The sequence below is a fragment of the Hetaerina americana genome, unplaced genomic scaffold (assembly GCF_022747635.1).
Source record: "Hetaerina americana unplaced genomic scaffold, ioHetAmer1.1.p SCAF_6, whole genome shotgun sequence".
Lineage (NCBI taxonomy): Eukaryota > Metazoa > Arthropoda > Insecta > Odonata > Calopterygidae > Hetaerina > Hetaerina americana.
Window position 1 is genome coordinate 49,953,534 of NW_027287205.1, and position 25,122 is coordinate 49,978,655.

The 25,122-nt window shown below is 34.8% G+C and overlaps 2 protein-coding genes across 23 annotated transcripts in view; one reads left to right on the forward strand and one right to left on the reverse strand.

Annotated features, from left to right (window-relative positions):
• EndoA (SH3 domain containing GRB2 like, endophilin-A) overlaps nucleotides 1-19,205 on the forward strand; it is a 339,179-nt gene extending 319,974 nt beyond the window's left edge. For 10 of the 20 annotated variants that reach the window (XM_071594195.1, XM_071594199.1, XM_071594197.1 and 7 more), the window contains 7 exons: nucleotides 1,993-2,093; nucleotides 2,481-2,584; nucleotides 4,343-4,434; nucleotides 8,397-8,534; nucleotides 10,183-10,266; nucleotides 15,364-15,479; nucleotides 16,369-19,205. In XM_071594195.1, the coding sequence (XP_071450296.1) occupies nucleotides 1,993-2,093; nucleotides 2,481-2,584; nucleotides 4,343-4,434; nucleotides 8,397-8,534; nucleotides 10,183-10,266; nucleotides 15,364-15,479; nucleotides 16,369-16,488 (755 nt within the window). In that variant the 3' untranslated portion in view covers nucleotides 16,489-19,205. The remainder of the gene's footprint in view (nucleotides 1-1,992; nucleotides 2,094-2,480; nucleotides 2,585-4,342; nucleotides 4,435-8,396; nucleotides 8,535-10,182; nucleotides 10,267-15,363; nucleotides 15,480-16,368) is intronic. The other 10 variants (XM_071594202.1, XM_071594205.1, XM_071594206.1 and 7 more) reach the window with 5 other exon arrangements.
• LKRSDH (lysine ketoglutarate reductase/saccharopine dehydrogenase) overlaps nucleotides 13,813-25,122 on the reverse strand; it is a 97,181-nt gene continuing 85,871 nt past the window's right edge. The window contains exons 19-20 of one of the 3 annotated variants that reach the window (XM_071594193.1): nucleotides 22,531-24,127; nucleotides 14,958-15,450 (exon numbers count right to left, since the gene is read on the reverse strand). The gene's annotated coding sequence lies outside the window, so the exon portion shown is untranslated. Of the gene's footprint in view, nucleotides 14,421-14,957; nucleotides 15,451-22,530; nucleotides 24,128-25,122 lie in introns of those variants that run through there. The other 2 variants (XM_071594192.1, XM_071594191.1) reach the window with 2 other exon arrangements.

The window sequence follows — 25,122 nt, forward strand, 5'->3', positions numbered from 1 at the left end:
CTGCAGTATTTTTTTAAAAGAATTATCACTAATGATGTTATTGAGCAACATAAAGCATGCATGTTGATTGGGTTAGACAAATGGTTAGCGTTTGCAGATGTATATTCAAAGAACTCGCCATTTAATAAAAACCAGTTCCTTTTTATGCAATTTTTACCCAGACCGTATATCCTTGAACCTCTCCTACCATGACCTGCCTATCAATACACACATATATAATAACTCTTAAGATAATATCTTAATTGGCTTTGCATTTCATTTTCATCATTCTGCACTGCTTTTCCCAGTGCTGTGGGGAGTAACACTCTTCCATAAAAGAAATAGTTAACTTGCTTCAACCTGTCTTACTTATGCTTAAGTAATAGTCTGTTTCCCTTTGAAATGGCCTTGAACTTTGCTTGTGAAAATTTATTTTGTGTTCCCGTTCTATCCCTATGGGAGTTGAATGATAGAAATATTCGTTATTGGCATTTTTTAAGTAAATGTTGTTAAGGTTTCTTTAAAATTCTGTCCAATTAATCAATTAAATTTTCAAAATTTTGGTTTTTTCCCTTTTTAATACATGTTCATTTTCCCGCGGATATAAATTCATACATGAATGTTGCTTTCTTTGGAAAGATTTTTATAGTTCATTTTGTAATTGACAGAATTTTTTCCATTAACTTCATCCAAATATTTTGTAAAACATGTTCTATAGAGTTCCAGGCTCATTTTGAACTTGCATTAAATATTTGCTACTTTTTCAAAATTTGTATTTTTATATTTAAATGAAGAAGTCAGTTTTCAATAAGTAAACAAGTTGAAAGAGCATTGGGAGTTTTCTGATTCAATTATACTGGATTTAAATGAAATTTTACATAAAATCTGAACCATATGCTCTCTCTATGATGACATGTGGATTGTAATTCTGACTTTTGCATTTATTAGTGTTTTTGAAAATTTGAGTTACCTATTTTAGAATGCTTTCCATGGCATTTTTACTATTTTATTTTGAAGTTTTGATTAATTTATTTTAAGTTATTAATCCTAAAAAACTATGGTATGAGTAAAATTTGTTTTTTCCTGCATAACTTTATGAAATTTGCACAACATATTGAAATATTAAATCATATTAAAATAAGTAACTTAGCAATTCCACACACACACTTTATTTAGAACATGACCAAGGTTTTGAAATTGGACATCCTCATAAGGTGTTCCTCATAGAAGCCAACTTTGTATATATACCTTCCGTGTGAAAGAGAGTTGTTCAGAGTGGCAAGGGAAGGGAGGTGCGGGAACTTTGTCGTTAGCATGTGAGATCAGGTTCTTTAGGCATGAATTATGGTAACAGGTAAATTTAATCTTTCTTTTGGTAAATTCGTGATTACTTTTTGAGAAATATTCCCTAGACAGAGAATTCATCGCCATTTGGCAGTGGGATCTTTTATGTATTCAGGGTTGTGAATATTGCTTACAGCTATTTGAGTAAGTGTCTTCCAGTAAAGTTTATTTATTAGTTTTTCTGGATTGCCATTCTTAACTACTATCATTTTTATAACATTAAGTTCCTTATTTGTATTTGAATCTGACATAGGAATAGAGACTAATCGGTGGATCATTGCATGAAATGCCAAAGGCTTTTGGGCGAAGCAATACCTTGAAGTAGAATTAATTATTTGGCTCATATATATCCTTCCCATTACGTCGAACATCGAAACGTAGATCATGTTCTAAATAAAGTGTGTGTGGAATTAATTAGTTACTTATTTCATAAAATTGTTGGAGTAATTGGAATTTTAATTCCTTCCTACATTTTTGATATGCCCTTGAGCTCTCAAAATTTTATCATATGTTTTTTATTTTTTATTTATGTATGTTAGTAATTCATTTCTTTTAGTTGATTTTGTTCTGTTTTCTTAAATTTTACATCATTTGTTTTATATTTTTTTTGTTTCTTGAGTTGATTTTTTTTGTTTTGTTTTCTCCTTCCTGTTTCCCCAATGCTCACAGGTTCTCACATTACAGATGAGGAAATCAGGCTTTCTGAAGACAAATTTGCAGAATCGCTACAACTGGCTCAAGTGGGAATGTTCAACTTACTTGAGAATGATGTGAGTAAACTGTCATCATGAATACATAACTAATTAGTTACCAAGGTATTTTCCTGCCTTTTGATGACCGTTGCTGCGTTCAGCAAGTTGGTTAATTCCAGAAAAGTGACCATTTTCAGGATGTCTTTTGTTAGATGACTCCCTTTATAGTTCTTATCACAGGTTTATGTGACATTTGGTGAAGATATAAACTCATATGGATATTCAAATGGGATGTTCCAACCATGTGGTAATTCATTAAATTGGTTTACTTCACTTTTTTATTAGAACTTTTCATGGTCCTTTCTATCCAATTAGTTCATATTGTCACTGTGAATGATACGTTGAGTCATTTTCGTATGTTATCAAGAGAATCTCTTATGCAAATTCCTTCTATTATCATTACAGGTGGAGCAAATTTCTCAGTTGGCATCATTTGCCGAGGCACTCCTAGAGTATCATCAACAGTGCACAGAAATTCTTAAGACTCTAACTGAAACAATGATTGAGAAGTAAGTATGAAACCTTAATGGGCAAATTTCCTGATAATTTTCATCCCTATTGCATTTATTCCAATTATCTTTCTCATAGTATCAGCATATGTGTGTTAGGTATAAAATAAACACTGCTATTCTATTTCATAGCCTACATCAGCTAGTCAGTAAAATGTCATAAACTTCCTTTTCCCACAATATTTTTCTATATCATGGCCAAAAAATATCATAAAGTGAATCAAATGTTGCACCAAACTCAGGGAATGCGTTCTGGACATATTTAATTGCAAACTGCAGAGAAAAATAACTTGAGCGGAAGGTGATATTTTGTTTGTTGAGTACATATCATCTTTATATAATGACATAAAACATCTTCACTTTTGATAGAAAATTTGATGTGGTGTCTAAATGTCTACTCAATATACTAGGTCAGAAAATGTTTGTATAATACTGTGATGGAAAGCTTATTTTGAAAATTTTTGTGGTTGTTGCTTTCCTCCAGTTAAACTTTGGCCAGCGTGGCTTAGTAATATCAGTAGCCCCCTAAATCTCCATGCATTTCACATGAGTATAATATGAGATGTTTACATAAAAAATTACAAACTGATGATTCCTGTCAACTTCAACTTTGAACTCATAGTACTTAATTTAAGTAAGCCTGAAAACAGGTCTTAATAAATTTCCTTGATAGTTTGCAAGTTTTATTGACTAATATATGGAAATTGAGCTTATTTTCTCACCTTTGTCGTGAGTTCCTTTTCTATCTGACTATTTCTCCTCTCTTTGGTGTGTTAATGGATGTGGTCAATACTGTCATATCTGAAGTGACAAAAGTTTTAAATAACAAATTACTTGTAAGATTTTGTTCTAGAATTAAGTTTTCCTTGTGCCATTGCTTTCTGGACATAAGTAAACTTTTCCCTATTATGGTACATAACATGAAGATGTAGCATTGAGTGCTAGGTCATTTTTTATTTCCAAATAAATTGTGCCAAGTGCTTTTTTAAAGTAGAGATAAAATTATTATTATAAAAATATTGTGAATGGAATCAATTTTTAGAGATTTTACCTGATTTTTGTATTAATTATCTCATTTCTTTCTTGAAAATATTTGATTAAGTCATATGTTCCTATTTCTATGCCATAAGGAATTCATTGTAATATGAAGTTGATCATTGAATGCACGATAGAATGTGTGATAGTTGAACTAAAGTAAGATTTCCCTCAGATTTGTGCCTGGATCAATTAATGACCAGTGACCTAGTCTGTTATCCTACCAAATCTCTCCTAATAGCCTTGCAGCTAGAATTCCTTGGTAGCCTAACCGTCATAACATTATTTGGAAATCATGGGGTCTGGGTTCGACTACCTGTCAAGTTAAAAGATATTTTTCACATTAGTAATCTCACGGCTATATGTTCACCAGTACATCATGCCACTAAAGTTATTGCAGTTACATTTTCCACAGTGTCTTTGAATTGTAATTTAGTATTTCTCTTCCTCAGTAAATTTGCATTACGCATCCATAATCACATATCATACGACAAATTTGTTGTTATATATCATTTCTCATGTATCTTGGATTAGCAATCGCTTCCTTAAGTCAGTGAAGACTGGATTCCACAACTTTTATTATGTGGATTTCACTCACTCCATACATTCTTGTGTCATTTTTACCTAAAACGAAATATGGATTGCGGAAAACTTTTGCATTTGAATAACTATTTCTGGTCACGATTTTTATGTGTGTAATTTTTCCATTGGTTCTGTCAACAGGAAGGAGGAAGCTGCTTGCCGGCCTAAGTCGGAATTCACACCCAAAACATTGGCAGATCTGAATGTGGAGGGCCTGACAGATGGCCTTAATGGTGCGCCACCTCCTTACTCATCGTGTATAGGGCCCACATCAGCCAAGTATGGTAGAGCTGTAAATCACAAGCCCAGTGCTCCACCAGCCATCGATCAGTATGACTCCTGGGGATCAGCCCCCAAAGGTGACTTCACTTACCCCCAGATTTGGGAAGGTTACAGCATCATGGCTTGGCTCACTGTTTTGGAAAATATATTGGTTTCTGGTGGAAAAGTGCATTGGGCATGCAGGATAATGAATAATGTTTGGCTTTGGTAACTATTTTTATGTACTGCTTTCTTGTTTTTCTTTACTAACCATTGAAGATGTTCTTTTAATTACTTTCTCTATTGAATTCAATTTTTTTTCATACATGCTGGTAAATTTTGTTGGAGATTGTTTTTTATTGTTTTCTTTGTTTTCATTTTGTTTTGTTTAAAAAAATATGCTATTCAAACTTTGAATTTGTGCAGGATATTCAAAATTGAATGTCATGGTAATATGAAAACATTGTTTAGTTCACTCTCCTCTGAATTCTCTTCATTATAAATTATTAAAGACTGATATTATTGTAGTATGAGATAGCCTTGGTTCATCAGTCCCTTAATAGAAGAAAAAGAGGTATGTAGAAAACAATAAAAGTAAGGGTTTTGTAGTCATAGGGGTGTCCATCTGTTCCCACACAATAAAGAAATATGTATCCAGGAAAATTGAGCATGGGAAATATCTACATCTTGCAATCATCTCCAGCAGTGAAATAATTCTTAACTAGCTCTCTCATATGATAAATTTTTCACTTTTCAAGGTTATTTATATAGACTTGGGGAAGAGTTATATGCCACTTGTTCTCAGATCAGAAAGCAGTGATTTTAAGAACTACTAGTGTTTTTAACTGTTGAAATTAGAAAGTGCTCAATAAACAAAAGTGTAAATTTTCATTAAATTGGATTTTCAACACAATATTTCACATTTATAATGACAGTACAGTGTTTGGAATAGGCACTTAATCTTTTAGCCAGGGAAGTTCTTCTTTTATTGTGTATATCCATGAATTAGCATATTTAATAATCAATTTTACAACAGCCTGTTTTAGTGAGGGGAGACTTTTAAGAATTTAAAGTAACATAATTGCTGTATCCAAAGTCTTGCGGGAAAAATGTTGGGGAGATGATTTTTTTCAAAATATGGTTTGCAAATTTAATTTTTTATGTTTTCGTTATTATTCGTTTCTTTTTATCTCAGCAAAGCCACTCATGTGAATATACAATCATGTACAATGAAATCCAGCTCTACCTTACTTCTTTGTAGTGTCCTTAAAATAGATAGATATATTTCCATCATTCTAGAAGTAGTAAATACAAATCTTTACATGGTAACCCTGGGCAAGACTCTTGTTTGAACTCCAGTAATCAAATGATTGGAGGCCAAAAGCATTATGCTGAACATGCATGTAGCTCATGACCCAGTTTTTCACAGTCATTAAAAATGAAAAATGGACCATGAACTTCATTAATGTTTTTATATTACTCTTTGTTGTGATAATTTCACTGTGGTACTGGAATGGAGTCTATGAAAATTACTTTCGTCTTTCATCATAAATCCATCCTTTCTCTGGGTTAAAAGCTGAAATGTGTCATGTGCTTATCTGTCTAAGTTGCAGTATGTTCCGTGTCTTCTTGAAGGATGAAAGGTCTTGTTGTTGTCGCTCCTCTTTCCAGTTTTTTTTACCTAAATGAGTAGCAGATATTTATAATACTGCTGTTGCATGTGGTAGAATGTTAGATTTTTCAGTCATTCTTATCAAGTCCCTAAGAAAATCTACTTTCCTCCGTATTCCTCTGAACTTAAAGTCATCCAATTCTGTTCATTCATAGTACATTTATTGATGTTTTCAGACAACTAAAGAAGTGAAATATATTATATGTGTAACTCATAAATACTCCAAAATAAATATTAATCACAATGGGTACATTTTTTGACCCAATATTATTTTTAAGTTTTTCCATATTTTTACGTGAATGCTGAAAGCACTGTACAATACCAGTTTCCTAAGAAGTGATTTTTTTCATAATAGCTGCTTTATTTATGAATTTAAAATTCTGGAATGCAGTGGAACCCATGTAACCTGTTACATTAGGATTCTATGTTTTAATCAGCATTTTTTAGTTTTAAATCATCCTAAATTCTATAAAGTAAATGTCCATTTTTTTCTGCAAAAAAGTATTATTTTCTGGCTTTTCATTTTGGACTTGCAATTGATTGCAAAATCTAAAATTAATAAGATGCTTGAAGTGATCCAGTTGGCTGTGCGCAGATTTTTCTTACTATGAAGTACCAAAGGATTTTTAATGTTTAATTTCATAAATATGCACTATGTGCTCTTGATTTTCTTGTATGATAGCAGTTTAACCTGAGAAAAGTCCTAATATTGTGATAAAAAGTGATAATTTAAGTGTTAGATTGAAATTTGTTATTCTCTGATACCAATTTAAGATCTTTTAAGATCCAAAACAAAAACTTTCTCTGCTGTGAGATTAAGATATGCCCTCTCATAATTCCCTGAAATTTGTTCCAACAAAAAAAAAAGAGGCACATTCTTGGTGACACGTCTCTTCTTTAAAATAATCCCCAGCAAAGTGAACACATTAATCTTAATATATCTGTCATTGTTGGAAGGTGTTCAGAGCACATCAGCATCTCTTTGATGTTGTGATTTTCACAATTTTTCGCTGAGGAAAATCCATATGGGTGACTTATATAAGTTTGTGCCAAAGTGGATCTACTTAATAATTAATAAACTGAATAATAATGCATAAACTAATTAAATGAAGGAAAATATCACCACATGGTTATGGTTGGATTATGCAGCTGTTCCCAAACTATGTTGGTTTTTGGATCCCATTTATAAACTCTTCATAATCATACATTTGTGCTTTGGCAACTAGGGTACATTGTGACTGGGGTCGCATGCATATAGTTAATCAAGAGTGTATTGCATATACCATGGGATAAATATGTTATCAAGTCCTTCCAGGAAGCATAAAACATGGTATCATTATCAACCAATTTCATTGAACAAGTTAAATGGGTTTTCATTACATGAAATGTGTTCTGTTTTTCCTTGATTCATTCCCTTCACTGAGCACAGAAATATACTCGTAATTTAAAATTATCTATCATTGCTGGAGTTATATTGTATCTTTGTTTAAGTTCCTAATTCTTTCATAAAAATGTTTTTTTGGGATTAAAAATGTATTGCAGGGTGGTCCAATTGTATCTGACTTTGCCAGTAATGAATTAAATTATACTCATGTGTTAAAGTTCATGCTCATTATCATGGGTCAATTTGAGATTTTTATTATAACTGGTAGTGGTCATTTCACATATTTTAGATGTTTAATGCAGCACATTCCCAATCAGATAATTCCTATAAATTGCACTTCACATTGCCTTTATGTATACAGCATATTTATTTGATCACTCTTTAAAAAAATCAGATTTTTATTTCATAGTCAGTCTGTATTTTTGTGGGGTGTGTGTGTGATATATTTTTGTGCTCACAAATGGTTATAGTAAGAAAACGAGAGTTAATAGGTATTTCCGTTTTCCACTGTAGGGGGAATTGCTATGGTAGTGGTGCCCTCATTATTTTATTCATATTTAACATACTTGTAAAAATCTCTCTTTTTTTCAAATTGACTTGGATGGGCATGAGTTTGTGTGTATGAAATACGTATGATGGACTACTCATCTTTTTTCTCCACTTCACCTTTGTGTCTTTTAATCAAATCTCTTCTGCTTCCTCGATTACCTCTCTTTCCATTCCGTGTATTCCCTCTCTCCTCCTCCCATCCTCTCTTCCCCCCCCCCTCTCTGCCGAATCATTTCCAATTGCGGTGCCAACACCCATGACTGGATCCTTCTCTTCCACTTAATATTTTGTGTGGTGGGTGACCCTTTTTTGACCGTCCCGACCTTCAGTAGCAGTCCCAGGTCGCTCTCCGTACCACTCCCCAGCTCGTTCTCCCGCCACCACTCCAGTGCACCAGCCGAGCACGCTGCTCTTTGCAACTCCTGATGGCAGCCAACCAGGGGCCAACCAGAACAATAAACCACAGGGTACATTAGATCTCATTATCAGGGCTTCAGTCGATCAAGTTGCAACCCCATGGGTCCTGCCACCTGTTGTTTATTTCTCATCACCTACATTTTTGTCGCGGGGATCCATTTTCATTCCATCCCGAGTGCATGCTGATGTTTTTTTTATCTCATTCACTTTTCACTATCATTGAGGTTTTCAAAGCAATCATTATAAAACGTAAATATAACATATATTTCAACCTACAGGTATATCATCGTCATCCATATGAGAATAGTATGCGTAACTTCATTGGCTAAATACATCTACTAACATGAACAAAAGCTACTATGGAAAGACAATATGAACTCAAAACATCATAAAATCTAAGTAATATGAACATAGTAATACCATGTCAAAGGTTTGACCAAAGAATGTTCATTCTATCATTTTGGGTATTGAATAATTGTCTTTGCATCTGACTAAAAGATCAAACGTTGTATTTTTATAATATAAAGTAAGTTATAGGCTTGAATATTTTTCTTTACACTGCTGAGTTGAAATAACAGTGTGCTCAGCAAGGGAGCTGAATATAGCTGTGCTAGCAAAACTAATGAAAACACTTCATCAATGGAAAATTTTGTTGCCTATTTGAATACAATAGAGTGGGTTGTTTTATAAACGTAAAATATTCTGAATTGCTTATGTCATAACTAATGAAACATGCCTAATTTTAATCATTGATCATTTTAATTCAAATGAAAATTTCTTGATTAGAATAGCAAGACAAAGAAAAGTACGAGAAAAAGTTATAATTGTCAATGTATTTTCAGACAATGAGATTACAGACATCTCAACAATTTATTTGAAAGACCTTTCCTTATTGATTCTTTGTCAGACTCTCCTCTTCTAATGTGAGTCCGTTTGAGGTACATACTAATGAAAATGATTGAATTTACTCATTTTAATTTTCAAGAAACCAGGTGGCAGACTTTTTGTGGGCTTGCATGTTTACACACTCATGTATACATTTAATAACAATGCATGACTTGGGCAGACACTGCTTAGGACTAATATTTCTTGCATTTCATGTCTTCATAACTGGAGCTATAACATTTTTAATAGCATCCAGCATTAACACTTTATCATTCCATTATTGCATGTTCATGAAATTTTAGCCTTGATTATTCTCTTTGTTGTGTTTCAAAAATATCATGGAAAAGATTCCTCATGCAATACAAGTGTCATATTTTTCTAATATGCATTGTAGTTAGTTATCTATGCTGAATTGTTTCTGCTAGCTGTGTATACTGTTGGTTGTGTAGTTTTTGTGATTCTTTTAGTACTTTTGTAATTAATGGAGTGATAGGTAAGTATTGATTTTAAACCTAACATATTATGTACTTTCTTTACCTTTTAGTTAGTTAGACAATCATGCAAATGCATTCATGATGATCATTTGCTAATCAACCTTTTTTACAGCAGTGACCGTTAAGGACTTTTACTCCATTCATAGAGAGAATATGCATAGGCTCAAAAACTATACTTTTGCTAATCTGTATTTAGAATCATTATCTTCCTGTATGAGGGAATGATATTAGCAATCTCCGATTGTGACGTATGCTAATATCACTTCTTGTATTTCACTCTTTCTGGTGCATTTATAAAAATGCTGATTCTGCATCTTAGGCTCTTCTCAGCAATCTTCTCCAGCGAATCCAAAATCTCATCTGGAGCTGTTTCCTCCTGGCAACCCGCCACGGTCTACTAATGGTAACTTCCAAAGCAAATAGTTTTGAATGCCTAAAACCCACTGTACACCAGCAGTATTTGTAACTTTATAGTCATTTGGACATTTAGAATTTTTCATCCATGGTAAATGGATTTGATGAATAAGGTGGCCTACAAAATTCATTCACACATTCAGTATCATTTGAAAGTTTATTTTTTGCTGAAAATTGGAGTCTGGATATATTTGGAACCCTTTTTATGTGTTTTCACTCAATGCACAAATTTGTAATATTTTCATTTTTTTAGTTTGCATATCCATTTAGTCTACCTTCTCTCTAGGAGGTAATATTTTCATACTTTTCTATAGATAACATAACAGTCAGTGAAAAGAGAGTATGCCGAACATACCTGTTATTTCTTTGAGGATATAATCCTGAAGATATCATTTTGGCTAGTCCTGAAGAAATATATGTAGAGTTAAGCAAAATACACAGCGTTGAAACCGAGGATATATGTAGATCTAAGCAAAATAAACAGTTTTGAAACCGAGGAGAAAATCAGCAAATCAAATCTTTATTGTAGATACTTCCTAGGTTATTATTTGGAAAATATTCTTCGAAAAATTCCCAGTATTTATACTGTTTTCATCTTAAAGTACACTCAAGTGTGGTAATAATTGTGATTTGTATTCCTAAAAATTATTAATAATTCAAGATATAAATAGAAAGCTGTATGAGAATGAATTTATCTAATTTAGTAGCAGTTTCTTGTAATTAAGTCAGTCATATGTCTGTAATTTATCATTTTTATGTAGGTAGTTGGCTAGCAGTTACATAATGTATAAAATTCATCTTAACTCAGTGTTAGTAGGTTAACTCTTGCCTCTCACTCATTCGTATGATCGTATATAGGTACACTCCTTCCTTTTTTACAATTAAATAATCTAATATTGTTCAGCTGCACTCACTAGGTCTGAAAGTTGGAAATGTGATCTGAGCATGGTTTTCCTATAATAGCTCTCATGATCTGGTTCAAGGAAACATTTCTGTTGATTTTATTGTGACTGGTGATAAAACAAATTATCTAGTAATTCAATATTCCAATCAATGACCTTCAGCTCCAACTGGCATGCAATAGTAAATTAACTAATTTAAATATCCTTTGTAAATTATGGTCACCTTACTCATTCAATTTATAGTTTACATAAGCCTTCAGGATTCTGGCTAAAATGTAGCCACATTATTATGATAGCTCAAAATAATACAGCCATCTCTCATTATTCGAACTGTATGTTGGAAAGTTTTTGCCGGTACAAAAATAGTGTGGTCACGCTTATTTTTCAATTAACTGGTAAATTTTAACTGATTACAGCAAACATTTTGTTCAAATGAAATCCAATTTTTTTTAATTTAATGCTCTTAATATCCCATTTTTGAAATAACAGGGTATGCAGTTTTAATGATTTTAGATATATTTTTATGGATACATATTGACGGAAAGTATTCAAGTTCTCCTCATTTTATGCTAGTTAATGATTTTAATTCACATTCTAAATAAATAAAAAGCAAACTAGAAATCATAATAGGCAAGTCAGAAATTTGTAAAATGAGGTGGCTACATTTTTCTTAGATGCAAAAACATTCTTTCCCGGAGTGAACTCCTTACTAATTATCCTTGCTTGTCTGAAACATGAGAAATCCCCATAAGACTGGTCTTAATTGTTTTGGATCAAAAAGAATTTTGAACTGTTTTATGTTCTTCATATATTTGGTTTCCTGACAGTTAGTGTCTTGAATCTATGTATTTAAAGTCTTGCACATAAATGAGAAGGCAGTCAAAAAAGTCACCAAGTAATAGTAAAATAGTTAATTCCTTGCTGAAATCTTTAGTGAAAAATAGTTCGTTAAATGAAGGAAGGCTGTGCTTGAGAGGGCAGAAAATATTCCAGTGGCATTGTGGATCTTAAATGTATGTCTCCTCAAACAACTATTAGGTTAATTTAGTGGTGTACAGTTTCCAACCATTTTGTCAAATGTTCCTTCATAATCCCTTGCTTCTGTAGGTATGTGGGTTGTAGATTTAGATGTACATGACAATTTTTAATAGCTTGAGTTAGCCGCCATTTTATTCCCAAAATATATCTTTTGACTCATTTTTGATCCATTACTATATGATTTTTTACAAAATCAATATTATTGCATTTCTATGTTTTACTTCACCCATCATGAACCCTATTGCCACTAATGAGTGTACATGTGTCAAAATAATATATGTGCACATTAATGCAGCACAATATATGTATTCTGGTGGATACTTGAGGCTTTCATTAGAATTGTTGCATATTTTAGTCCATCTAGCAACGTTATGGCCATGTTCCTCGGTGAGCTGCTTTGCATTATACTGGCATTCATAGATTATAGTTCAGTAATATATTTTCCCAGAATATTGTAATAAGTGGATTTTTGTATCATGGGGTTAGTTTTAGCTATATATATTTATCTATAAGGGTCTCTTAGTGGTGATAAAAATATTATCTAGCACATATAATACATTTAGTATGCTTTAGTACTGTGTTAGTTTATCACAGCACTAGCCTATAACAATTAGAAATATGCATACAGAATCATTTCTTTCCAAATCCATTTATGTATGTACGATGAATTCTTTCCTATGATTCAAGTGATATTTTTAACATAAGCAAAACCTGGGCAGATGGATAATTAGCAGCAAAAAAGCTGTTTTTCACATTTCCATTTCAATTTGCTATTTTATCATGAGATTATTTGTGTCTGCAGTTTTCAATCCAAGGCTTGAGTTGTATTTAAGGGGAAACCTTTAAAGGAGGGTTAAAGGTATTGCTAAAAAGTAAAAAGTTAATTTTTAGTTCAGACATTTGCCTGTTTTCATGATAGATCTATATTAAACACTGTATCCTCCTAACATACAAACTTAATAGAAGTTTCCATTTTGGATTATTGATAAATGATGATGACGTATCATTTCAAAGGAATTATATATAGCTTTAAAATTTTATCAGCTCTCCTAATCTTTTATCCCGGCATTCCAGAGTACAGGGTTCCTGTATACTTGGGATGTAATGACATTCATGTACACAATACTTCCATGCCAGTGCTGGGTTATTTAAATTCCTTACATTGTGCCATATAAAAGTTTTAATAATATGGCTAATGCATCCATGTAATTGAGCAGTAAAATGTGACCTCAGTCAGATATTATTATAATTCCAAGTGACAAAGCAACATCATAGCATCCTAGTATTCATTTATGTGCTGTTTTGGTTTTAAAATGCTGAATAAGTGTCATAATTCAAATTTAATCATAACAAGACTTGAAGCAAACATAAGTATAACAGAGCGGGATAAAAATATCATATCAAGTGTGAAAAAATCATGATAATAATTGATGCATCTTTGAATTAGTATTTTGTGCCACTGAAAAATCTTTCAATTCTTCAAACTAATCTGTTAAATCTATTGAATGAATATAAGTTCTCTCATAAAATAGCTACATAATTGTGTTGATCAACTCAGTTGATCAGTGCTTGTTGGAAAAAAGTGCTTGAATTTATCATAGAATGCTTCACCTCGCACATGCATCTAGGTACTCGAGTAACAAGTTTATGCTCAAAGTTATTGCATTCTTTGTCGACCTTATCTGGGTAAAGAATTATCCACCGGGAGCAGTTTACCACCATGCTCTGCAGGAGTCCACATTTAGCAAGTTAATTCTCATTTATTACACATTATTCCTAAATTGTACCATGTGAATCATCTGTGTCGTGCTATCTTCTCTGGCACTGAAAGTTGCAGGCATCCCAAAGACATTTGGGGAATAATTATATCCACTTGTTTCAGTAATAATGTTACATGGAACCTCTTTGAAATTTGAACATGACCTTGTTTGTAATCCAAAAAACTCAATGCAATCATGTCCTTTGAAAGGATTCCTTCCTAAAAAAAAGCAATGATGTCTTGGTTTTTATAAATTTTTATTGGCTGGCCAGGCTATTCAGGTGGATAAGTGTACTGAACAAGGTGTATCTCTGAACCCAAACAGTTTGAGTACCACCAAAATACCAGGGTATGGGTGTTGTGTAAACATTGTTGGTTCAACCTCTGGGTATGATTTAATGAAAAGCAAAGTAGTATCCAGATGAGTTGGTCACAAGATAGCATCTGCAAAGAAAAAACAAAGTAATCTTAAGGATTTTCCCATTAGATTCAAGCTGTATGTTAGCATTTTATTTGCTCCAACTAAATTTATTTAATTTTAATCTCTTATTTTCAAATTATTGAAGTTGGGATTATTGTGGACATATGCCGTCGCCCCTGATAATTAATTTTATTTCAAGGAAACCTTATGGGTTTGGAAATATTTGTGAAAATGTATCGAAGTTTTCTTATTTCCAGGTTGAAAATGGTTTGGTATACTAAGTGTGCTTTAATTTAGAGACTTTATATAATGTACACCTAATTTGTTCCTAGCATAATACCACTTGCAATATGCTAAGGTCTTCTTTTAGCATGTTTGTTTAATGTTTTATACAAGCATTGCATATTTTTAGCATTAAACTGTATTCACGATTTTATAATTCTTATGCTGTAAACTATGTATTTTATTATTAGCATTCAAATAGTTCAATGGGTATCTACTTTGGTTAACATTTAGCTTCATTATAGGAGAATTTCACACTTAAAAGTAACTATTTCAAGTTGTTTTGCTGCTTATGATTTTTATTGCTGTATTGGAAGTGTTGCATGCCAGGGTTGCAAATTACAGTGAAACTTTGTCATACACAGTTACATATATTCAATTATAATGTTAAGCACCATCAAACAGCTACAAATAATTCATTTCAGTGTTTTCTTTCAAATTTTCATCTCTGATATTCCTTGAAAATATAAATATTTCTACTGCTTTGAGTCCTTAAGATTGGGCTACCACATATAATGTAGAAGTCATCAAAGTTTTACTGCCAATTAAATTCCACTATTCATCATGCCAGCATGCATTTTTTACTTTGATTATATTTTAAAAGAAATAGCAAACTGCTTGCAAGCACATTATTATCTTCAGGAGTGAAGATTGTTTTTAAACTATTATGTTTTTCTTCCAAAGCTTCCCCTCTTCCATCACCCATGAAGTCACCTGCCAAAGCACCGGCAACTAAAACTCCATGCTGTACTGCTCTTTATGACTTTGAGCCTGAAAATCCAGGAGAGCTTGGTTTCAAGGTAGGCATCCAGTTTAAGTTTCAGATAGGTTTATTCAATGAGTGAAACCTCTATGAAATTGAGGTATCCTGTATTTAACATAAGCATTTTTTCATGCTTGATGTCATCATTTTTTAAGCAATTAGTTAATTAAGTTCTCTTCATAAAGCTTTATGGTTTACAAGTATATGTATGGGTCAGCTAGATGTTTGGCACACAAGTGTAGTATTATTATTATTAACAGAAACAGTTACAAGTCCACCTTGTGGCCATAATGCAAAGCAAATTATATGAAATTGAAAAAAAAAAATTGATTATTAAATATGCATTCTTAAAAAATGAACTTCAATCTGAAAGAAAGGACATTTAAAAAATATTTTTGTATCAGTACATGCTAATTGTTTCATTCCGCATTCACTTCAAATCCTTGTGAACTTTTTTAATTTCTCCAAAATTAATTTATAATCCAAGAAATAAAACTCTTTTTCTCCAAGTGTTAACTGTAGTACTACTGTAGTGTAATGCTAACTGGGATATTCACCCATGTGATATACAAGATGTAAGAAGAAAACTGCACAAATCCCAAAATATTTATCATTTACAGAAAATATACATGTATTTAATGGCTAAGTAAATCATTTGTTTCTGATGAATTATTATTATTCTGTTGATGGATAACCTTAAAGCATAATTATCTAATTAGTGTAAGTAGTTGTATACCTGTGTGCAATTCGTTTTGTTGTCTCTGAATAATAAAGTAAATTGTGTCCTTCTACTGTGACTCAAAAAACACTATTTATCACACAGTGTAATGTAAATTGCTTGAATGAGTTTCAGTGGAGGTTGATCATCTATAGGAAAAAATCTGCGGGAATTTTAGTTGACGAGGATTCTTCTCTTATTCTTACAGGAGAATGACACAATCACTCTCGTCAATAGAATTGACGAGAACTGGTACGAAGGCAGCATAAATGGACGGACGGGGTATTTCCCAGTATCATATGTGCAGATTGTTGTCCCCTTGCCTTGATCCCTCTCCCTCATTCCACATTCTCCTTCCCCAAATACCCAGAATTTGATCTCTGACCTCATCCCTCTCCCACCCAAACCTTCTGCCAATTCCCAATCCCCACATCCCGTCTCTTTAATGCTCTATTACTACTCTTTCTGCATGTCCTGTACTCCAGTGCATTACTTGTGGCCCAGATTCTTGCTGGTTGACCCAGCATTATCGTGTACTGTATATTTTGCCTTAAACATTACCAAGATTATGAATCAAATTCCAATTAAGCTTAGAAGCGTAATCCACTCAGACTTGGGTGCTTCTGAGTATTTTGTAAATAAATAATTTTAAATGAGTTTAGAAAAGCTATGTACATTTTTCCTTGCTGAGTGTGTGTAATTATGTATAAAGAGTTGGTTGTGAATTTAGTTCTCATGATTTTTACGCTCATTAAATTTTAACCAAGTCCCTGAAAGGTTTTATTTTTATTGAGTAAGGTATGATGATTGAGATGAAATGATTTTTTTTAGAAAATAAATTTTGGTTAGAGAGAGACATAATTAGATGACTAGGTTGTGCATAGTTGAGTGCGCATCATGATAATGTATTTATGGAATTATATCAGACTATTTCACCTCCTTAGAGATGGAATAGGGTAGAAACAGATTATATAGTCAACATTTATTGGATGTTGATGACAATGTTATAAAGTAATAGGGCATCACATCCATTTGCATCTAAAACTCTCATAAATGGCCAAGTAAATATCAATTTATGCCCATTTGGTGTCATGAAATGTAAGGATATCATTCAATTTATGTATATATATGTATGTGTGTATGTAGATAAACATATGTACACATATACATTTGATATATATATATATGAAAATATATTTAAAATGTAATGTGAGGCTGCGTGTTACCTGTTCAAACAAGCCAGAGGTATTTCCTTACAAATTTTGTATTGTTATAACATGGGTTGCTTTGAAAAGAAAACTGTGTTCACAGAGTGAGTAGATCAGATTGACAGTTAAATAATGTTGTTCTGCTACTGGTACTCCTAATTAGACATGGCTTGACTCATTTTGTAATTTGGAGTACTAATGTATAGGAACAAGGGCACTGTAACCTTGATGGACTACGATCTGTGTTTTGACAATACCAGGAAGATCAGACAATATAACGAAGAAATAATTGATGAAACTGTGGAAAGCAGTATTTTTCAGAGGAAGAGGTCTAATATTTTTATTAAAATTGTTCCTCTTGGCATAGTTGCATTTGCTATCAATACCCAGGAAACTTCATCTATAGGCGCATTGTACTTGATTATTCAATGTGCAAATTGTGTGACTAAAAGGGGGCTCTGTATGAGCTTGTTTAGCATATCATTTAAGTGAAAAGTAACTAAAATTTTGAATTGTTTTTTTTTTGTTCATTCACTTGTATTTTCCATGACCTGCTGTTCTATCTGTTGGCTGTGATCTTTTGACCAATGTTTGTTGAACCTTAAAAAAGTTTTTTTGTCGTAAATGGCTGAATTCACTTTGTTAAATATAGTCAGCTTATATTCTGTCCAGTACTTTACTTTTAATTTGATGCTTAACAGAATCATAGCTGTAGTTGTCTCGATTACCTAAATGACAATGAAACCAAATTGTAATTTTAATGTTATACTTATCCTGCATGTTTGTACCCTGGAGTCAAAAAAAAAGTCAACTTCAACAATAATATGAACAATAGGTGTTTCAAATATAACTACATATATAAAAGTGGATACATGTTCTAATAAAAGGCTATGTAACTTTCACTCAGAATATTTGAGCCAATTACTTTCATGTAAAACTATATGTCTTGTGATTCTATCCCTTCAATGTGAGGTGAAAAGGGCGTGATATTATGGAATGGCTGTTGGAATGTGTAGCATGAACTTTGTCAATTCCACTAAAAATGAATCCTTGTAAAAGCAATAACAACAACTTCTTCAAAATGCAATATTCCTTTAATATTTCATAAAACAATAGAAGCACAAAAATGGTTTACCATTTAAACGGCTCATGTTACTTGGCCCAATTTCAATTAAAATGTATTTAATGGTCATGGTATAAGTGTAGATGAATTTTAAAAGTGTTGAATGTGGATGTATCATTACTTGACCTAAAGTCAAAAATCTTTTTTCTGTCAACAAGCATAAAACCATTTCATTTAAATATATTGGTTTACCTATCTCTATCTCTCTGTGACAATACTAAATGTCTCCTAGCCACTGGTGTGTGTCAATATGGATATATGATGATATGTCATATCCTAAAATGTTTTATTCTGTATGTGAAACAAAAAGTCAAGTCTTAGCAAATAATTATATCTAAAAATGTGCTCATTCAATTGAGGTGAGCTGATGTAAATGTAGGTGTTTAATTATATAATGAAAAAAAATCAATATTGCATCAAGTGGAGATTATTTATTTGGTCAGAAATATATCTGAAAGATATGTTACTATAGAAGAAAAAAATTTGAATGCAAATTTTATCAAATGCTGTTGCTATTTTGTTTGATGAGATGGCTGTCCCTCTATTCCTCACTTGTGGTCAGTGAGGAGTTTATAAATGATAAGTGGATGTTATATGAGGAGGTCTATATGGCTTCCCAAATTGTGCTATGTCATAGCAAGATAATTGTTATTGTGGTCCCAAATGTGACTCAACCAATGGCTAAAACATTATAAATATACATCTAAAATATTACTGTTATTTTATTTCTACCAGATCATGCATGTCTATCACTGTTTTTCTATTGATACCAAGTGGCTAAAGCACTCGACCGGATATTGAGGGATCTGGGTTCGAGTCCCAGTCAAGGCGAATGATTTTTACGCTCTGAAATTGTTGCATCGAAATGCACATTAGCGGATGACTCCGTTAAAAGTTACTGTTGCGGCATCTCCCGCAGTTTCTTTGGAATTTGTCAAAAAAATACTGTTATGAAAGATAGCTTAAGCATTATGAATTTGTAAAATTACATGTCTTCCTTTTTTTTGACATGTTGTGTATAGTAAGAGAAGGAATAATGAAAAATAAATTAAAAGCCCCAAAGTCTTTATAATGGAGACGCCTCTTTCACAAATCATAGATGTTCACTTTTGTTTCTGCTTTGATTGTAAAGAAATTTTGCATTGTACAAAATTCAGATTTCTTACTCTCTCGCCACTTAATTCATGACACATCAACTAGAAAAATCTTTGTCTTAAGTGAGATCGAGTTGTTTTGAGGAATGTTTGGCTAATTGCATCCACCTTTGCAAAGAGCCTACATGATCTTGAATGTGTCTCCTATTAGTTTATTGAGTGTATGGCAGTCAAATGGATAGAGCACTGGGCTACTGATTGGAGGGTATAGGTTGAATTCTGGGTAACAACTCCTGGCACTCCTCACTAAATAATAAATTGTAATGGTTACAAATAAAGCAAAATAAGCATAATGGAAGACGCAGTGTGAGGATATGGAAAATTTGCAGAGGAAGGGTGAAATTGGTGTGCTAAACAAAAAGGTTCTTACCTTCGGGTAGTAATAAGGGAAGATCTAGGTTAACAGTTAGAGATAAGGTGGGTAACATAATAGTTGAAACAGAAAATATCCAAGATAAATTGAATAAATATATAGAAGAACTGTATTGTAAAGAACTTAGGCCAACAAGCTTAGATATAGAAAAAGAATGATGTAGATGCAGATAGTTTAGGTCAAGGCATACTCGGAGATTAGATGGAAAGGGCATTTATAGAGATGAAATCAAAGAAAGCCATGGGGATGGACAACATTCCTGCGGAACTACTGAAACATTGAGGAAAATGTGGGAGGAAGATTCTCTATGGGCTGATTGGTAGTATCTATGAGGAAGGAATGTGGCGAGAAAATTGTGAGATCAGTGTTAGTTCCTATTCCAAAAAGGATAATGGCTACATCATTTGAGGTCTGCGGAACAATAAGTTTGATTTCCTATGCAGCTTAAGTAGTTCTCAGGATCATCAACAGAAGGATGGAGACCAAGGCAAATGATTATTTAAGGGATGATCAGTTAGGGTTTATGAAGGGGAGAGGCACGCACAATGCTATTGCAGTAATGAGATCACTAATCGAGAGGAATATAGAATACCATCAGGATGTATTTGTCTGTTTCAAAGAGTTCAAAAAGGTGTTTGATATAGTGGATTGGTAAATACTAAGGAGTATGTTGCAGAAAATAGTAATATATTGGAAGGACAGGAAGCTAATCCACAACCTGTACATATCTCGAACTGTTCAGATGCAAGTTGGGGACGGAGAGTCAGGATGGGCAATGTTAGGAAGAGTTTTATTATCATTGGTGCTATTCAACATGTGTGGAGCAAATGATCAAAGAGGAATTGGAAGAACTGGAGACCGGTATAAACGTCTGCGGGGAATTTGTAAAATCAGTTAGGTTTGCTAATGACCTAGCTCTAGTTTGTCAATCAGGTTGCAGGTCAAGGGGTTACAAGCATTGCTGAGTGAATTGGAAATTCTTTGCGGCAGGTATGGGATGAGAATCAATATTAATAAAACAAAGTTTATGCAATTTTCCAGAAAGACAAAAGCTAAGCTTAACATTAAAACAGGATGGAAAAAACTGGAGCAGGTAGAACAGTTTATGTATCTCGGAAGTGTTTTGGACCAAAATGGTCAAAGTAGATGGGATGTAAGGAGAAGAATTGCACAAGGCAAAGAGACTTTCAAGTGGAAGGAATTAATGACGGACATTGAGTAAGGATGTTAAGTAAAGGCTCATCAAGACTTTGATGCGGAGCGTAGTTATGCACGGCACGGAAACGTGGTCACTGAAGCAAAAGGATGGATGTAGGTAGATTTAAGGTTTTTGAATTGTGGGTGTGCAGAAAGTTAAATGGGCTGAAAGGAAAGCAAATGAGTAAGTGCTAGGTATGGTGGGCAAGGAGAGGAGCTTGTTGGGAGAAATCATGAGAAGGTGGGAAAATTGGATGAAAGGCATATTAATTGGCAGTGGGATATTGAAGACTGATAGAGGGGAGAATGTTAGGAAAATGAGGAAGGGGCAGAAATAGGATAGGGATGTTTGGAGGAAGCACCCAGAGATGAAGAGGGACTTGTTGTAGAGTAGAGCGTTGGGTTGCTTTGTTAAGAGTAACAAAATATTTATCTGGTATTTTTGTCCCTCCAAAACCTATCTCAACAGGTAGATTACCGAATAAAACTACTTTTGGGACAGACCTTGTTAACAGATGGAGGAACAATTAATTGCATTTGATATATGTGATGAAAAACACAATCAATTTTTTTAGGTATGAAACTAGGAATACTATATACTAGTACGTATCAATGAAAATTATGCAAATGAAGTTCTACAAATAGTGGTTGGTAGTTTCTCAATAATCTTAAATTCTAAAGAATTTTGAACACCCATTTCTTGAATGGGGTATTGATTACATTATTCATGACATACGTGTAGAGGCAAATTGCCAACAGACAATAAAGTAAGCCATTGCATTAAATAACAGTAAGAGAGTTAATTGTGTTTGTAGAACTAATTTCACTGTATTATGACATATTTAATTCAAGGTAATTGGTTGAAGAAGAATGTTGATATCAGATACATTTAGTACGGATGAAAAGTCATTAGTATGGGGAGGGTAAGGCAGTGATTTCATAAAAGAGGACCCTATATATACGTTTTTCACATGCATATTAATTCGTAAGAAAGTGTCTGTGTCGTTGAACAGCTTGTCTCTGCACTTCCAGGTTCTCCATCTGCATTAGTTTTCAGAGAGCAGTACTTGACCAACAGCTCTATATAAGGTGGACAAGAAAGCTTCTAAAACACTTTCAACCTGAAGACACAGACAGGATAGCCAGGAAACTGTTGTCTCCAGAAAACAACTTACATGGATGGAGAACCCTTAAGTGCAGGGACAAGATATTAATTCTATGTTCTTACTCTTAATTCCTCAAAACCTGAATCTTTAATTCAAATTTCGAAAGAAATAATATGAAAGTTTGAATTGGTGAAGATTCACCTGCTTACCCCAACCTAATCTTCACCCGGCATGACTGCATTGGTCCGTTATGAAACCGCTGCCAATCGCCTACCCAGCCGCCAAGGATACTTAGGCGAAGAGAGATCTTCCATGTTGTCAGGGCGATCCAATGCCTCCACGCTCAGGGTAGCTGTGGCTTATCCTGCGCTGGAAGGGTGCTTGCAGTGTCCAAGGGTATTTGTAGGTGTCCCACGGCCATACTTGGATGCCGGCGACCCCCTGGATGAGGGGCGCCTCCAACACTGCTGCTCTCGCATAGAAGTTCCTGAGATTCTCGGGAGAAGGGAGTCCAGGGGCTCCAACTTCCCGTCTTCGCACATTTTGGAGACACAGACATGACGACTGCACCCCAAGATGCAGCGAAGAACGGAATTCTGCACCACTTGATTTGAGTGAGACCAGTTCGCAACACTCCTAACCATACCAGCGTTGCATACGTGATGACAGGCAACATACATGTACGGTAAAGTCGACACTTCGTATTCATACTTGAGGACAGGCAGGCAAATAATCCGCCGAAGCTTACTAAGCACCAGGAATTCCTTCACATGAACACAAAGCGCTTGGAAATTCCAAAAGGAGTTTCCGGTCCATCAGCACTCCGAGGTAGAGAACCTCAGATTCCCATGGTAGAGCAACTCCATTCACTGACAGATCACCTCCTGGTGGCCCTCCACGTCCCATGTGGAAGATGATCGCCTTTGTTTTCTGTGCGTTGACTGCAAAGCGCCATCGACGATACCACAGCAGTTCGTCGACAGCACCCTGCAGTCTCCGCACCGCGATGTCCTTCCTCTAGGATCTGCACAAGAATGCCGCGTCGTCTGTGTACAGGGACAGGATTTCATGATTCCCACGCCATGTAGAAATGTCATGGGAATAGATGTTCAAAAGCAACGGCCCTAATACGGGCCCTTGAGGCACACCGGAGGAGATCCGTCACACCCGAGTACACCTGGAACTGTTAAGGTCCTGTCCTGCCGATAGGAGTGGACCAACTTGGTTACTCAAGTCAGGAAATGGAGCCGTCTCATCTACAACAGGAGAGCCGGATGCCAGATGCGATCAATCGCCTTGATGATGCTGAAGAACGCTCCAGCAAATGCCATCTTCCTGTTGAAGGCATCCGTAATGAAATTCGCTGTTCTCACCAGCTGATGTACCGTTAAATGCTGCTTGTGGAAGCCGAACAGTTCCTCTGGAAGGATGTCACCTTCCCTGATGAAATCAGCAAGCAGTGGCTCAAATATCTTGCCAAAGCTGTTGAGGAGGGAAATGGACTGGAATTCTCCGGGACCCACCTCCAATCTCTGCGTCTTTGGCAGACACATGATTCTCGCTCTCTTCTAAGTGTTCAGGAAGTTGGATATCCTGATGCAGCCATTAATGATGCTGGTCAGGTATGCCACCACTACCTTTGGAAGCTCTCGGATGACAATATTCGGAATGTGGTTAGAGCCGGGGGCTTTCCTTGGGCGGAGGCAACGTATGGCCCCAATGACATCCCTTTGCTGGAATCCAGATGAAGCATCCCCGGCTTCCTCCGATGCCGCGATCTCCTTGATCCCAACAGAGTCCCCATTCCTAGGTTGGGCAAAAAACTACTCGTGAGGTAGTTCACGAGCATTTCCACCTGCTCCCTGAGAGATCGCGCCTCTGCATCCCATCAGTGATGATGGGGTCCAGCCACCGGGGTGCCTGCAGCCTTCTGCATACCTTGCCTCCGATGTCCTCTCTGCCATCCATCGAAAGGAACTCCTGCTGTAGGTGTGCCTCCCAGTTGTCCGGGCGGACTTGTTGGAGGGCATGCTGCACCGCGATATGCAACTCAGACAGCTGTCACCGGACGTCATTAGCCTTGTACTTTTCCACTGCCGCCTAACACTTTAATGGTGGGTGAAGAGTCCACGGACCACTGAAGAAAGCGAAATCTCAAGGTACGAGTTCCACATCTCCTTCAGCAGAATCGTGGTCTTATGGCAGCAGTGACAGTCCGAGTGAGATTAAAACATCAGAACTTCAAATTACCTTTTTTCAACTTGATTTACTTTTGACCTTATTACTGTTAGGAAAGATAAAAAGCCTGAGAGACGCATCACCAGGAGCAGCCATCCCTGGAGTTGGGAAGTCAACTCAAAGAGGAACTACAATTTAGGTTCATTGTTTTACAATCAAACTAAAACTATTTAGTCTCTATCTTGGTTGATAGATTTACTGGCATCGTATTACAGCCGCAAGACTTTAATACTGTCTATATCAGTTGTTCTAACAACCTTCTTCTGACTTTATTAATTTTTATTCTTGTTTCGGTCAGGAAAAACAAAACCTGCCAATGGTTGCATCACCAGGAGGAGACAACTACGGAGTTGTTCTCTCAATTAACCTACAATAGCCACTTCCGTTTAAGAGGGCACCTTCATCATTTTCTGTTACTTCCACGAGTTAGTGGCATTGAAAGAGGTGTGCCAACACAGGTGGGGTTGAGGCTGTGCTGCACCCCTCACTACAGTTTGTTTTTTCTTCTGCGTAAAAAGAGTAAAATTATGGGTGAACGGATGATAACAAAGTTTTATTGGCAC